The sequence below is a fragment of the Henningerozyma blattae genome, chromosome 1 (genome assembly GCF_000315915.1).
Source record: "Henningerozyma blattae CBS 6284 chromosome 1, complete genome".
NCBI lineage: Eukaryota > Fungi > Ascomycota > Saccharomycetes > Saccharomycetales > Saccharomycetaceae > Henningerozyma > Henningerozyma blattae.
The window spans coordinates 2,389,075-2,405,625 of record NC_020185.1 but is presented as its reverse complement, the minus strand read 5'-3'; the positions used below and the strand labels follow the sequence as shown (position 1 = coordinate 2,405,625).

The 16,551-nt window shown below is 31.3% G+C and overlaps 5 protein-coding genes across 5 annotated transcripts; 3 read left to right on the top strand and 2 right to left on the bottom strand.

The window, feature by feature from the left end:
* Nucleotides 1-2,350: 2,350 nt before the first annotated feature.
* On the top strand, nucleotides 2,351-6,943 carry TBLA0A09760 (uncharacterized protein; the record flags this gene model as incomplete). Its single annotated transcript, XM_004178230.1, has 1 exon — nucleotides 2,351-6,943. One exon carries the CDS (start codon nucleotides 2,351-2,353, stop codon nucleotides 6,941-6,943), a length of 4,593 nt encoding a protein of 1,530 aa, XP_004178278.1.
* An 833-nt stretch (nucleotides 6,944-7,776) lies between these two features.
* Nucleotides 7,777-10,122, top strand: TBLA0A09750 (CPSF3/YSH1 family MBL fold metallo-hydrolase; the record flags this gene model as incomplete). Its single annotated transcript, XM_004178229.1, has 1 exon — nucleotides 7,777-10,122. The coding sequence occupies one exon, from the start codon at nucleotides 7,777-7,779 to the stop codon at nucleotides 10,120-10,122; it is 2,346 nt and encodes a 781-aa protein (XP_004178277.1).
* A 438-nt stretch (nucleotides 10,123-10,560) lies between these two features.
* DBP9 (ATP-dependent DNA/RNA helicase) lies at nucleotides 10,561-12,414 on the top strand (the record flags this gene model as incomplete). Its single annotated transcript, XM_004178228.1, has 1 exon — nucleotides 10,561-12,414. The coding sequence occupies one exon, from the start codon at nucleotides 10,561-10,563 to the stop codon at nucleotides 12,412-12,414; it is 1,854 nt and encodes a 617-aa protein (XP_004178276.1).
* Nucleotides 12,415-12,654: 240 nt separating this feature from the next.
* Nucleotides 12,655-13,073, bottom strand: SMD2 (mRNA splicing protein SMD2; the record flags this gene model as incomplete). Its single annotated transcript, XM_004178227.1, has 2 exons — nucleotides 12,655-12,979; nucleotides 13,069-13,073. 2 exons carry the CDS (start codon nucleotides 13,071-13,073, stop codon nucleotides 12,655-12,657), a joined length of 330 nt encoding a protein of 109 aa, XP_004178275.1.
* Nucleotides 13,074-13,344: 271 nt separating this feature from the next.
* MCM5 (MCM DNA helicase complex subunit MCM5) lies at nucleotides 13,345-15,612 on the bottom strand (the record flags this gene model as incomplete). Its single annotated transcript, XM_004178226.1, has 1 exon — nucleotides 13,345-15,612. The coding sequence occupies one exon, from the start codon at nucleotides 15,610-15,612 to the stop codon at nucleotides 13,345-13,347; it is 2,268 nt and encodes a 755-aa protein (XP_004178274.1).
* Nucleotides 15,613-16,551: the final 939 nt, after the last annotated feature.

The following is a 16,551-nucleotide window of genomic DNA, read 5'->3' as shown; positions in this document are numbered from 1 at the left end:
GGAGAAATCCAGGTCAATTATCCCGAAAGGATAGCTGATTAGTATCGAAAATTTCCGATCCTCTCCGATCACGTTTCACGGAACTTATCGGAAAGGATCGGATCTTGTGCGAACTGTTCTGAGATCTGCTGAGGATCGGAAGTCAATCTTGGCAGCAGAAGTCAGGACAACTTTGCTTCTTTGTTTTAGATTTAAGGGTAGCTATAGATGAGTGACAAGGATATTCAAAGGGCAAGTGTATAATAGGAGGGATAACTGTGATGGAAGAGGAAATCCGGTGCTGTTTGGCTTAAAGTGGCAAAGTTTACGCAGCGTGTCACTAAATAATAATAAAAATAAAAATAAAAATAAAAATAATAATCATAATAATAATAATATCTTCTTTTTTTTTTTTTTTGGTCAGAGCAAAAAAACTAACATAAGCAAACAAACATATTTATAACATACTTGAAACCTGGTAACCAAGAGAAATACGATAGCCAAATACGATAAACAAATACGACGAACGATCACGATACTTCTATCTAGCTTTGGTGGTTTTTGTGTAGTATATTGTAATATTTTTCAAAAGCAAAACAAGATATACTTTCGGCCTTCTTATCCTTTTAAAACCTTTAGAGATAATTTACACAACTAGTCCTTATGATCGAACCATTTTTAATTTGTCTTCATCTCTTCTTCATTTTTCTTCATCCCTTCTTCATTCTTCTACAATAATTTATTATTAGCTTTTAAAACTTTATTATTTAGCATAATATTCCATACAAGAAATAATTACTATAATAGCACCAAAACCATCACTTGGTTAAAAAAATAAAAGAATAAATACATAAGCATATGCAAGAGAATATAATATGTGTGAGAATATATGTGGTAGAAATTACGCCTAGACCCATACGTACAAGTGTCCACTTTGTGACCACATTAGGAAACCCCCTCCGCAGCATTCGCACGTGCCACTGTCTTCTGTCTCAGAAACCACTGCATACCACATTCAGACTCTTTCCCTCCCCAAAAAGAGAAATCACCGCGGACTACTGTGCTTTCTAATTTGGAAATCCCATCCAGCATTCACACCACCCAGAAGAGGAAAAAGTACTTTTCACGTTACCTGTTCGGGTCTATGAAATACGCACAGAACAGAGCGTGGCCCCATTGTTCTCCACCATATGGATCTCGTTACACTTTCCAATCTAGGAAATAGGGTTATTTATTAGGGTTACTTACACGCATTATCTGTGCTACCCCACTAAAGTGTCGTTCACATATCTCACTACGATTAGGGCACGAAATCATTTCGCGCTTGGGTTAGACCATAGTATATACACAATAACGATAACGTTACCGTTACCGCTGCAGCGTTGCCGTGGTTTGTCTGCCCAGCACTTTTCCCTTTCCGGACTGGGGCTAAAAACTTTCTCCGCTTTTGTCTCACACACGAAGAAACATGCGTGGGGTACTTCTGCAGCATTGTCTGAGAGCAACATGCACTGTTCACAGAAAATTGCGTAGCAGGCGATGGATACTTGCCTGTTTTGGCAAGACGGTGATGGATCTTGATTGAGATTGCGATTCATCTAAGTGGTGTGCGGTGTGTTCTGTGTCTTAATTGCTTTTTGGTAAGAAAGTCCCGTAGCAATTGGCACAGTTACCAGATGGATTTGGATATGTTTTTTGTTCTTATTTCTTTTGGGGCAATATAGAGAGTATATCTTGGCTATTTGTTGCAATTAATTGTTATGCATATATGCATGTGTGCAAATGTATGTCTGAATGTATGTATGTATGTATGTATGATTCCTATAGCCTTATTTATTACTGCCACTACTATAATAATAATGACGGTTAAATTATATTATGAAAGAAGCTAAATTGTTGGTGAAATCCCAAAAAAACTATACATAGAAGTAAAAAAAGAAAAATGACTTGATATTCACACTACCAGTATCATCATATCACCATTCATGTTCCTAATCGAACTACTTCTCCATCTTATCGATATTAAGCACTTGTTAAATACTGGCATTTAACTCTAATACACATAAACTCCAATAGATATTAATATATATAATAGTTTTTTCCCCTCTTCTCTTGCTACAATGCTTTTTTTTTTTTGTTTTTAATTGGGGGGGGATATTTCCTTATATATAATATTATTCTACAGGTTCGTTAAATTATACACGTTAGTCAATGCTTTAGAGATACTTTGAGGTACGTACGTTGAAGTAAATCATATTCGTAACATACTGTTTGATCTGCGCATCACACATATCTCGTAAGAAAACACACCGTGACTCCACTCTACTCCACTCCAAAGGAAAACAAACAAAGAGACACTTTTAATAGATAAATGGGTAGACCAAGAAAAGAAGTTAGTGAGGAGAATTTGGAACGTTTTCAAAAGGAATTGGAATTGGCCGGTGATAACGTCGATCTGTTGTTACAGGACAAGAAGGGACGTTCCAAATCATGCTTGTTATGTAGAAGAAGAAAGCAGAGATGTGATCATAAATTACCAAGTTGTACGGCCTGTTTGAAAGCTGGCGTGAAATGTGTTCAACCAGCCAGGTATAGTAACAATGCTGCACCTATAAAACAAGAGACTCCTTTATCCGATAACAACACATCGATAACGACGGCAAGACGAAATACAAAGACCTTACCCATTCATCTACCTTTGCCCAGCTCTAACCCTACTGCCATAAACACCACTACTGCTAATAGTAATACCCCAAATACATTACCACTTTCACTTCCACTCCCCATCCCTAATCCCATTACAAATTTACCCCTACAACATCAACAGCAACAACCGGATGCAACAACTATCATACCCCTTCCACCTCGTTCAGTAAACCGGAAATCAAAATCTTCTGGTTCAATTGTAAATACAAATAAAGATGAATATCAAATTTTTTTAGAGAAAAAATTAAGTTATTTAGAAAAAATGCTGGATTTACCCATTGGAGGTTCTGTATTTAATAGAAAACTGACTCAATATAAAAAATTTACTCACCTGCTAGGTGAAATGGATGACGATTTAGAAGATCTGCTTCAAGATCAAGATTTGCAAAAGACAAAAAGAAATTTACATAATTTGAAAAATTTCGGAAATGGTTCTAAAAACATTTTGCCCCCCCCACCACCTCCAAGATCAGATTTTATTAAGCATCAATATCAATTATCACCAATAAATAATAATACATCATCCAAAAATAATGGTCATCATCTAATAAACTCTTCCAAAGTTCATAATTCATCTCCAACTCCACCTCCGTCATCAGCATCTTCAACAAATATTCATAGCGATATCCCTGCTTTAAAGACAGATTCAATGGATTCCATCAATTTCTCCAATTGTATTTTTGCTAAATATAATTTGCAAGAATTTTTCAATTATGACCCTGCTTTTGAATTTAATGAAGAATTATCAAGATTATTTTTAAATACTTATTTCACTCGTCTTCAATTTAAATATCCTGTATTAGATGAAAATGAAATTTATTCATTCCATGAAAATTATATCAATAATAAAATACATTCCTTCTCAAATAATGATTTCCATTTCAATTATGGTAAAATGTGGTTAATATTTAGTATCTCAGCTTATTTACATATGACTACAGGTAAATATAACGGATTACCACCTGTCCGTTATTTTTCTACTGCTGTACGTCATATTACAAGATGTAGTAATAATCTTACAGATTTACAAAAAGTAGAACTATTAGCTTTATTAGTCCTTTATATCATGAAAACTGATCAAGATTCTTTATTATTATATGATATCATTAAAGATGTCATGCAAATTGCTCAATTCAATTTAAAATTAAATAAATACAATCCAAACAATCCAAATAAGTTTAGACAAATTAGAATCTTTTGGTCACTTTATTTATTAGAAAGAACTATTTGTGTGGCAGTGGGGAAATCTTATATTATCTCTGAAAAAGATATTGATTTACCATATTTCGATATTAATTCTTTTAATACAAGAAAAATTACTTCACCAGCTACAAATAATACTAAAACTTTTGAAGAAAATAATAAAAACCATAGCAATAATAATAGCAATAGTAATAGCAATAATAATAATACCGACAATAATGACACTCACTTAGTTCATTTCATAAATCAATCATTAAGATTAAGAAGATTAGAATCTGCTTTCACCGAACAATTAGATTTATTACCACAGAAATTTAAATCAAAAGATATATTGAAAAATGAATTACCAATGGTTAAAAAATATTTCCATGATCTTGAAATTTGGAGATCAAATTGTTTAATTTCTTCTGTAAAAAATTTTGAAAATGAAAATTTAAAATTATATTATTATAGAGCAGTAAGATTATTATTACAACCTTATTTAGAAATCTTATCTCCAGAAGATAAATTATTTAGAGAATGCCAAGCTGCCGCAGGTCAAATTTGTCAATTATACAAGACTTTCCATAGAATGACAGCAAGTGGTAATTCAAGCACTGCTATTCATACCGTCTTTGTAGCTGGTGTTACTTTGATTTATTGTATGTGGCTTGCAAGAAACATGGATGACGAAAGACGTAAGAAATTGGGTGATATTTCAAAACATACAAGACCTCATATTAGTGCAAGTCTTTTTGTAACAATGGATGATTTAAAGGCTTGTTCGATTTGCCTATATGTAATGACAGAAAGGTCAAAATTTGCAAGAACTTTTAGAGATACTTACGATCAATTGATGAATGCAACAATTGGGAACTTAATTGAAAGATGTGGCCCAGATTCTTCAGAATTAATTTATATGACAAACTTTAAAAAGGATAAATATAAGAATAAAAATTCTCATTCTAATTCAAATTCAATTCCAAATTCTACAACAAATTCCAATACTACTACTCCATCTTCAAATTCAAGTCCCAATTCGAATATAAATTCTATTGTAAATACTCCTCTACCAGAACATTCCGCATCCTTGAGTAATTTAAATGAAACAACTACGAATACAGAAAGGAACTTGTCTTTAAATACTAGTCCCTCCAATAGTGCTAGTCTATCAAATGAAAAACAATTTTCAACAAAATTGCCTCATTTAGTTAATCAAAATATTAGTAATTCAAGTATTTCTAATTTTAAGAATATTAGCACAATGGGTATGCCACCTGCCATTGAAAGAGTCTTTGGTAAAAATTGTATGGATGACCATGTTGCATTTGTAGAAAATTCACAAGTAGATCTTCAAGAACAAAAATACTTTAAAAAGAAACAGAATGCCTTGGCTAAAAGTGTGCTACCTAAAAGTTTATCAAATCTATTAAGTACAACAACTTCTTCATCTGCTACTAGTAGCAGTAATAATACTAGTTCACAAAGTGACAATACTGATAATGAGACTTTGACAAATAATCAATCCACAAATATTGTCAAATCCTCCAACAATAATAATAACATTGGGGAAACTAAGAGGAATCATGATGAAGAAGACTTACAGCATGAAGCTGATAATGAATTAGAAACTTTAAATGAAAAGATTATTCCCAAAAAGAAAAAAAGGAAAATCAGTAATAAGTCTTCACCAAATAATGAAAATGAAAACCACTTTATCGTAAAAAAACCAAATATCAATCAGTTTGATTGGAAGACATTTCAAGAACAAGCTTACCTACAACAACATTTTGCAAGACAGAATTTGCAAGCTTATTTATCGTCACTGGCTCAATATACAAATTCTGAAAACGTTACTCCATATTTGGCTAAATCTCAAGCAATACCTACGAACTCCTCTCAAACCAATATTGCTGCGAACTCTTCTCAGAATAATTTAGCCACGTACTCAAATAATAATATTAAAATATCTAATAATAATCCAGCTCCAATAAGAAATTTATCATCAGGAAATAATACTACCATGCCTTATATTATCCCAAAGATTCCAAATGCATTTTCTCACTTATCAAATTTTGATTCTACAACAAAAACAAATATTCAGCAATCGAATATATCGACTCATTCTCAACAAAGTCCAAATAGCTTTTCTAATTCTACAAATAAGGACAATTCAAATACTTCAGCAGATATAACTCCAAAAAATTCTATTAGTATTTCGAGTCAGGATCAACAACAATTAAGCAATGGTCTAGCTCAATCACAAATTTCAAGACAACAAAGTTTTACTAATAGTAACAGCAATAGTTTGTTTAATACTTCAACAAATTCCCCAATTGATAAAGATCCAAATTCTAAGTCAAGCCAATTACAACCAATAATGACAAAATCCAGTTTTATACGACCATCAACTTCTATTTCATCAATTCAAAAGGCAAACTCTTTTAATGCAGATATTTTAACTGGCAATATTTTATTAAGTAATGGTGCCCATGGCATGATAAATAACATTTCTTCTTGGACTACAGATTCTCTGATTACAAATAATACATCTAATTTCAATATTGATGATAACTCTTCATTCTCGGATCCTTCAATTCAGTTGAACCAAGTTCAACCTATAAACCACAATAACCAACAACCCTCACAAACAATTTATGGTAATCATAATTCCCCACAGGCTCCGAATGGAAATCCAAATCAACAATATTTTAGTTCTCAGCCTCCAGCACAGCATCAGATTCCTCAAATGAACCAAAATTTTATGAACAATTATCCCACCAATACCAACCCCAATAATAATATCAGCAATGATATTAATAGCAGCATCAATAATACTATCAATAATAGCATCAATAATACTATCAATACTAGCATCAATAATACTATCAATACTAGCATCAATAATAGCCATGGCAGGCTAATAAATAATGATTTATTTGCTCAACAGATAAATCCTGATGGTGCGGTGAAGAAGCCAGTATCATTTAATATCAACTCATCATGGGAAGCCCCAATTGCAACACCTATTGAAGAAACTTGGATATCTAATGAAGATTATGGATTTTTGACATAATAATCTTCCATAAGTTTTAACTTTATTTTAGATTTTATTGAAGCTCTATGTAATTTTGTGTATGACATTACTTATAGACTTATATACATTTAACTGCAGTATCTCTAAAGAATTTAGGCAGTTTAATGAGAGAAGTGAACCTTCTATACGCTTCAGAAACACCCGGACATAATCCTTATTTTCGCGATGATAGCAAATAAAAATACATTTATACATACCTTTTTTAAAACTATGATTTTGAAAAAAAAACGAAAATTAAACAACTAACTGATTAAATGCATATAACACTAATCGGTTAGCAAACTTATTATAAACTACTATTACTACTACATACTAGTAAGGTATGTTATCACTCTAATTATTGATTTTACGTTGATATTTTTGTTTTCTATATATCACTTTCAATGCATTCCGAATAATTACTAACTTTAATTCTTTTTTAACATCCTATCCCTCTGCATATCCCCTGTGATATTTAATATTGTATTTCTTCACAATTTCTTTTTACTGTTATTAATATCCTTCATATTTTATACTCTCTTTTATGTTCTACTTTTTTATGTGTTAAATTCATCATATTCTCTACTTTTTTAATCTATTCTGGTTTAAATGAGTCGTTTAGAAACACTATCAATATTTCAATATATGATTATTAATAGAGTACTACTTAATGTTTATATCAGTCTTCGATAAAATGAAAGTAAATCAGTCTTTAGAACTCTCCTTCATTTTCTTCCGAAAAAAATTTCAATGTTACTCACAGGGGATGTTGTTATAAGGAGAATACTACTTTCAAATTATTTTCAGTCAAATTATTCTAGTTTTTTACGAGTATGGATACGAAGCAAAGCATTACAACTACTGCTGGGTCCATTAAACCTCAGGATTTTAAATTTTTTGCACTTGGGGGTGCTAACGAGGTCGGTCGTTCATGCCACATCATTCAATATAAAGGTAAAACCGTTATGCTAGATGCGGGTATCCACCCCGCTTACCAAGGATTAGCATCATTACCTTTTTATGACGATTTTGACCTTTCAACCATTGATGTCTTATTAATTTCCCATTTCCATCTTGACCACGCTGCTTCTTTGCCTTACGTAATGCAAAGAACTAACTTTAGAGGTAGAGTATTCATGACACATCCAACCAAAGCTATCTATAGATGGCTATTACGTGATTTTGTCAAAGTTACAAGTATCGGTGGAGACGCTGAAAATAAGGATGAAAATTTATATAATGACGAAGATCTTGTTGAATCATTCGATAGGATTGAAACTATTGATTATCACTCAACAATTGATGTTAATGGTATTAAATTCACTGCATATCATGCCGGCCATGTATTGGGTGCTGCGATGTTTCAAATAGAGATCGCCGGCCTAAGGATACTATTCACTGGTGACTACTCCAGAGAGCTAGATCGTCATTTAAATTCAGCTGAGATCCCTCCATTAGCTTCTGATATTTTAATTGTTGAATCAACATTTGGGACTGCTACCCATGAACCACGTCTAAATCGTGAGATGAAACTTACCCAATTGGTGCATTCTATTGTTTCTCGTGGTGGTAGAGTCTTAATGCCAGTTTTTGCATTAGGAAGAGCTCAAGAGATTATGTTAATTTTAGATGAATATTGGAATAACCATCATGAAGAATTAGGTGGTGGACAAGTACCGATTTATTATGCATCTAGTTTAGCTAAAAAGTGTATGTCTGTTTTCCAAACTTATGTAAATATGATGAACGATGATATTCGTAAAAAATTCAGAGATTCACAAACCAATCCATTTATTTTTAAAAATATTTCATACTTAAGAAATTTAGATAATTTTGAAGATTTTGGTCCTAGTGTTCTTCTAGCTTCCCCTGGTATGCTTCAGAGTGGTATTTCGAGAGATTTACTAGAGAGATGGTGCCCTGAAGATAAGAATATGGTATTAATTACAGGGTATTCTGTCGAAGGAACAATGGCAAAGTATTTAATGGTTGAACCAGATACAATTCCAAGTATTAATAATCCTGAAATTAGTATTCCTAGAAGATGTAAAATTGAAGAAATTTCATTTGCTGCCCATGTCGATTTCCAAGAAAATTTGGAATTCATTGAAAAAATTAACGCTTCTAATATTATTTTAGTCCATGGTGAATCAAATCCAATGGGCCGCTTAAAGTCTGCTATTTTATCAAATTTTACATCATTAAAAGGTACTGAAAATGAGGTTCATGTTTATAATCCAAGGAATGGTGTGGAAGTTACTTTAGAATTTAAAGGTACTCATATCGCCAAAGCTATTGGTAGTATTGTCGATCAAATCAAAAATAAGGAGGCTGAAATTCAAAAAATTAAGGATGAAAAGTTAAAAGTTGAACAAAAAGAAGTGAAGTATGAAAATAAAGATGAAGAAAATATAACACAGATATCGAAAATAGAGGAAGAGGGGATTGTTATATCTGGATTGTTAGTTTCTAACGAAAAGAATTTTAACTTAGATTTAGTTTCATTATCAGATTTAAGAGAACATCATTCCGAGTTGTCAACCACAATAGTAAAAGAGAGACAATCAGTCCACGTGGACTGTAAAAAGGAACTTATATATTGGCACTTATGCCAGATGTTTGGTGATGTAGAAGTGATAATTGATGAAGATAATGTTAGTGGAATAAAGCAAGAAGAACCAAATTCTGAGGATAATGGTAAACTAGTTTTAAAACTCATGGGAGATATTTTGTTAACTGTCTTCGAAAATATTGCAACACTGGAATGGACCCAAGGGCTAATGACAGATACTGTAGCAGATTCAATTATCGCTATACTGATGAGTGTCGATTCAACTCCTGCAAGTGTTAAAATGAGCAGTCATACATGCAATCATGGTGAAGAACATAAAATTACAGAACAGGACAAAGCTGAGCTCCTGCAGCGTGATGAAGTTTGGAAAATTAAACAGATTTCCGAATTATTTAAGGAACAGTTTGGAGATTCTTTTACTTTGTTATTAGATAAAGAAAACCCGTCAACAAGTGGAGATATAAAAGGTAAAATTTCCTTTGGCAAAAATGAATCAACTATCAACTTTTCCCAAATGAAGATCGAAGAATGCAATTCAAACCCTTTAAAAGGTAGAATTGAAAGTATACTTAATATAGGTGCAAACTTAGCGGCTTCCTTATGCTAGGTAAATTTCAAAATAGCAGTCAACTTTCTAAATAACATATATATTGATACGCATGTATCATAGGCATTTACAGATGGAAAATATTTAAATAGATCTATCTTATTAAATTCTATACCAAATTTTTTATTAGTGATCTCTCATTAAAATATTTATATATGTAACTAGCATAATATTTGGAAATTTAATTTGCTACACATTTATTATTATTTTTATGTTACAGTTGATCACTTTTCTGACATCCATTCTTTATTTAATTTTTTTTTTTTTAGAAAATTCCCAAAACATTCAAGCAACCTAATATACCGAATTGAAAAATTTGCAGCTCATCTCTTTAAAAAAATAAAAAAGCAAATAGATAATTAAACTTTATATATATATATCTTTTCCATAAATTTATAAATAAAAATAAGCTAGTTATTCCCCCATAATCAGAATAAAATGAGCCAAAAACCTGTCTCTATATCAAATGCTTACCTTGATGAATCAGTGTCATTTGAATCTTTCCAATTAGATTCTCGTTTGTTACAAGCTATCAAAGGTAGTGGTTTCCACAATCCAACATTAATTCAATCTCATGCTATTCCATTAGCATTACAAGAAAAAAGAGATATTATTGCAAAGGCTGCAACTGGTTCTGGTAAAACTTTAGCTTATGTTATTCCAGTTATTCAGACAATTCTAAATTATAAGAGGACTCTAGAAAATAATCAAGGAACTGATATCACAGATAGCAGTACTTTGGGTATTATTTTAGTCCCAACCAGAGAATTGGCACAGCAAGTTTTAGATGTGATTGAAAAGATGATTTTGTACTGTTCAAATGATATTAAAGCTTTAAATATTTCAAAGGATATGCCACCTTCTGTTTTATCCACAATGCTATCAGAATCTCCAGAAATTATTGTTTCTACACCAGCAAAGCTTAATACGTTATTAGAAACAAATAATAATTCTCTATATTTGGATAACTTACAGTTTTTGGTTATTGACGAAGTCGATCTGGTCCTGACCTTTGGATATCAAGATGATTTAAAGAATATCACACAATATTTACCATTAAAAAAAAATTTACAAACATTTTTAATGAGTGCCACTCTAAATGATGATATTCAAGAATTAAAACAACAATATTGTAGATCACCAGCTATTATTAAATTTAACGATGATCAAATTGCTAAAGATCAAAGTAAATTACTTCAATATTATGTGACTGTTAGTGAATTCGATAAATTTTTGTTGACCTATGTTATTTTTAAATTGAATTTAATTAAAGGTAAAACTTTAATTTTTGTGAATAATATTGATAGAGGCTATCGATTAAAATTGGTGTTAGAACAATTTGGTATTAAATCTTGTATTTTAAATAATGAATTACCCGCTAACTCAAGACAGCATATCGTTGAACAATTTAACAAGAATGTTTACCGTTTGTTAATTGCCACTGATGATACTGAATATATCAAAGATGAAGAAGAACAAGATGATGATGAACCACAAAATGATAAAACAAAAGTTGTTGAAGAATCTGAAGTAGTTGAGAAAGAAAGTGATAAAGAAAGTGATAAAGATGATGATAATTCCACACAAAATGAAGTAAAAAGTAAGAAAGAAACAAAAAATAATCTAAAAGTTAAGAAGGATAAGGAATATGGTGTATCCCGTGGTGTTGATTTCCAAAATATTGCTTGCGTATTGAATTTCGATTTACCAACAACTTCTAAATCCTATGTTCATAGAATTGGTAGAACTGCTAGAGCTGGTAAATCTGGTACTGCAATTTCCTTCGTTATCCCACTAAAAGAATTTGGTAAACACAAGGCATCAATGTGCCCAACTACAAAAAGAGATGAAAAAATTTTACAACGTATTATTAAGCAACAAAATAAACTAGGTTTAGAAATCCAACCATATGCTTTTGATATTAAACAAATAGAAGGGTTTAGATATAGAATGGAAGATGGTTTCCGTGCAGTTACACAAGTGGCAGTTAGAGAAGCAAGAATCAAAGAATTGAAACAAGAATTATTAGCTAGTGACAAATTAAAGAGACATTTCGAAGAAAATCCACAAGAATTAAATAGTTTAAGACATGATAAGGAATTACATCCTGCAAGAATCCAACAACACTTAAAAAGAGTTCCAGATTACCTATTGCCGGAAGGTGCTAAAAACGGGAACACTAACATAGGGTTTGTTCCATTCCATAAAAATGGTAGACGTAAAAATTTTAAGAAAGGTAGGGTTAATAAGCGTAAGCATGGGAAGTCAGATCCATTAAAAAACTTTAAATAATAAAAGTAACATAATTTAAAATGTTAGTTCTGTCAAAAAAAAAAATTAAAAATAAAAAATAAAATAACAGTAATAGTAATCGAATACCGTTCAAATTATATATAAATTGCATTAATATCTCATTTACATCCTCTTTTCTTTTTTGTATAATAGTAAATAATTTGAAGATATAAAATCATAAATGGAGTCGTTGTTTATAGTTTCAGGGTAGTAAAACATGTTGTCAAAATATTATATTGTCTATTGTGTTGGAGATTTTAAAATTACAATAACCGAATCCCCTCTTAAGAATAACTTACTTATGAAACGTTCTTTATTTATTAATTTATTACCATTTCTTTCTGTCCATAATTCTTTAACATTTTCCAAAACCATGTTACAATGTTTATCAAATGCTTTTACTCTTGCTATAATTTTATGATTATTTCTTAAAGATATAATAATAGGAGTCTTTGATATAAGGGCATCATTAATAAGAGACATGGGTCCATGCTTGAATTCGAATTCTTCTAATTGATATAATTCATCTTGAGATAATTCCGATTTTGGTCTATTAAGTAAATCACTGAATAAAAAAAGAGTAAAGAAGAAAGATCATTGTTAGTAAAAAGGTTTTTTAAAAAAACAATTAATTAATGAATAAATTATACATACGACATAATATGGTTTAAAATTTTTGCTTTTTTATTTTGTCTACTCTATAATTGGCAATATATCAACGTTAATTAAAATTACTATATTTTTTTTTCTTCTTTCTTTAAAAGACGAGTTGAAATTAAAGGACGTTCAAAAACAAAATTATTTATATATATATATATATATTTTAATACAATGATGAATAATAAATGCTATATCGAATAGTTAAATATATTATAAAATATTATTAGATAAAAATATATGTTAGATAATGTTACAATTGATTATTGAGAATTAAACGCCATTTCTATAAATATTTTGGCCTTGATACCTTCTTTGAATAGTCCCGTGCTTTTCAAGGGCATATAATGATCTATCTAAAGCTGCTTGAGAATATCTTTTTGAATCTACAAATTCTCTTTGTAAAGTCTGATATGAAGTAGACCAACCGATTGGTAATCTTCTTTTCAATTCTTGTTCTATTCTTCTAATTTCACTAAATAATGCAGAAGAATTATGCAATTGTAACCCACCAGTAGGATCTTGAGAAGCAGCATCCATTGTTGAAGCTTGAAACAATCTAATAGCTTCTGCGACATGCTTCTCACTTGCTACAGGGTTCAATTCTAATTTTGCTAGAGATTCAGTGATACGTATAATAGCCTCTAATTGACGGATTGTAATTGGGATAGAAGATCTATCGGTAGATTGTAATTCATTAATTAATAATTGTTTTCTAATATTAATAAAATGTGAAGATAAACTTTTAGATGCTTCGGGGGATAATCTTGGAGCACATTTTTTTCTACAATAAGTGATGTATCTTTTCAATTTTTCCATTGATAATTCCATATTTGAATTTTCTCTTTGATTATCTAATTGAGTAGCCTGACCCGTATGAATATTAATAACATGATTTGCAATAGAGATATCTCTTTCCTCGTTGTGATCATCTTTAACGATGAAGATCATATCGAATCTAGAAAGAATGGTTGTTTGGAAATCTATATTTTCACCTGGTGATTTCAAATCATCATAACGACCGTAGATCGGATTTGCTGCGGCCAAGACACTTGTTCTTGAATTTAGAACTGTAGTAATACCTGCCTTAGCGATAGAAATTGTTTGTTGTTCCATAGCTTCATGAATTGCCACACGATCTTCATCTCTCATCTTATCAAATTCATCAATACAAACGACCCCACCATCAGCAAGGACCATAGCACCACCTTCTAAATAAAATTCATGAGATTGTGGATCTCTTTGAATGGATGCAGTTAAACCGGCAGCAGAAGAACCTTTACCGGAAGTATATACAGCTATAGGCGCTACTTTCTCAACAAATTTCAATAATTGGGATTTGGCAGTACCTGGATCACCTAATAAAAGAACGTTAATATCACCTCTTAATCTCATCCCATCTGGTAAGATTTTTTTGGAACCACCCATTAATAAACATACAATGGCTAATTTAATGTCATCATTACCGAAAATTGATGGAGCAATGGAATTTTTCAAAATTTTATAAATATTTGGATTTCTACTCATTTGAATGAATTCTTCTTCTTCTTCTTCATTAAATAGAGTGGTCATGTTTGAAGTGGAATTAATATCTGATTGAATACCTAATACTTTAATGTAGGGGTTTCTAATAGCCACAGATGCAGACGAATTACTATTACTACCCAATGCTGTTTTTTTTGATTGATAAATAGAATAGATACCAATTATTGTTACTCTTGTACCTGGTACTACTCTATTTGTCAAAAATCTATCAGTAGTCATTAAAATATTTCTTGGCATTTCACCAATGGGGACCGATTCTGGGATTTCTTGTAATTTTAAAAATTGTTGATCAATGAATGAAGAATTTTCATGGATGATCAAATAAGGATCATTACCACATTCTTTTTTTGTAGCATTATTTAAATCGTTGGGGTCAGCATTTAAAGAAGATTGACATGCCGAGGGTAAAGAAATAGAATTATTATTTGCAATGGAATTGAAATTGTTTAATTTCAAATTCAAAGTATGTCTACAATTTCTACACATCAAACTAATCTTGGTAGGTTTGGAAGATAAAACTGAAGCTGAAATGATAATCCCGGAGATTCTAATAATTTTTGAAACGTGCTGAGAGTTCAAATCTCTAATGGGGATTTGGTTCATGTCAGAGTTGAGAATCAATTGGAAAGTCGGGATGTCCAGTTCTAACGACTCATCAGTTTCGGAGGAAGATGCCGATTTATTCAAGATGGCTATTCTCTTGGCGACTTGAGTCACTGCGATTTCGAATAATGGGATGATATCGGAAGGTTCATCGGTCAATTTTTTATAGATATCTTCATTATACCCGATCAAATGTTCCAAGTTGACTTGAATAGAGTAGTTTTTAATTAAAAGAGAGTTTCTTAATTGATCCCTGTAATAGAAATGGGAATTTATTCTAAACTCTAGGATAAAATTTTTAAACGATTTGATGATTTCTGTGTTGTCATCTTCTGTGGGCGATTCCCCTTGCAATACAGGTGCACTATATATTTCTGGTCTATCGAATGACATGTGGCTTGCTTGTTTGGGTTGGTGATAAGATAACTACAATATAATAGAGATGTGATCTGTTATTTTTTTTTTTTTTTTTTCTAATGAGATTTTACTAAATTAATTTACGCTTGGTTATTAACGCGAAATTAGCCCGAGAAAAACGCAATTCGCGATTCTCGATTCGCGAATGAAAATTAAGATTCAAGTGATGAATACATAATAATATCCTCCAATAAGCTAAGATAAAGAATCTATCTATCATATATGCTAGAATTATCTAATACAATCAAAGAACCTTGGCAAAATGATATCTAGAAACACAAATTTTATACATTTTTCCTTGATGTAACATAAGTTCTGATAACGAATTTTTAGGAACGTTAATTATCGCCTATCACCGACCTATCAGATACTCAAAACATAACTGAAACATTTCGTGCCAAACATTTTCGTGTCAATCATTTCTTAAATATTGGGGTTAGATATATTGTAGTTATATTTTCCTTTAATTTACGTTATTACGTTATTTTGTTTATATTATTATGATTATATTCTCATAATATAATGATTATCATATAATTACATTTCCGTCCGGAAAAGGAAACACGGCACAAAACTCACCCACAGGCACCTTTCTTTTTAAGGAAAAAGGAAAGTTGAAAAAAACGCGGGGGGTATTTTTCAGGTTAAGAAATCGCACAGGGAGCACCGTGGACAAAGGCACGCATTAGAAAGTAAAAGCTGACTTAAGGATGACTTCACCGATGACTTCACCGAGATATTATAGGCCATAACTACTAGACATAGCTTCCTACAATGATAGAAAATTTAAAAAAAAAGTTGGAGCAAGATATCCAACAAAAATAAAGTTTAAGAAAAAGACCTGACTAAATAGGCAATTGTGACTCGTTTGTTTTACTATTATTCGTCTTTATTACTTGCTTTGTATTGTGTGTA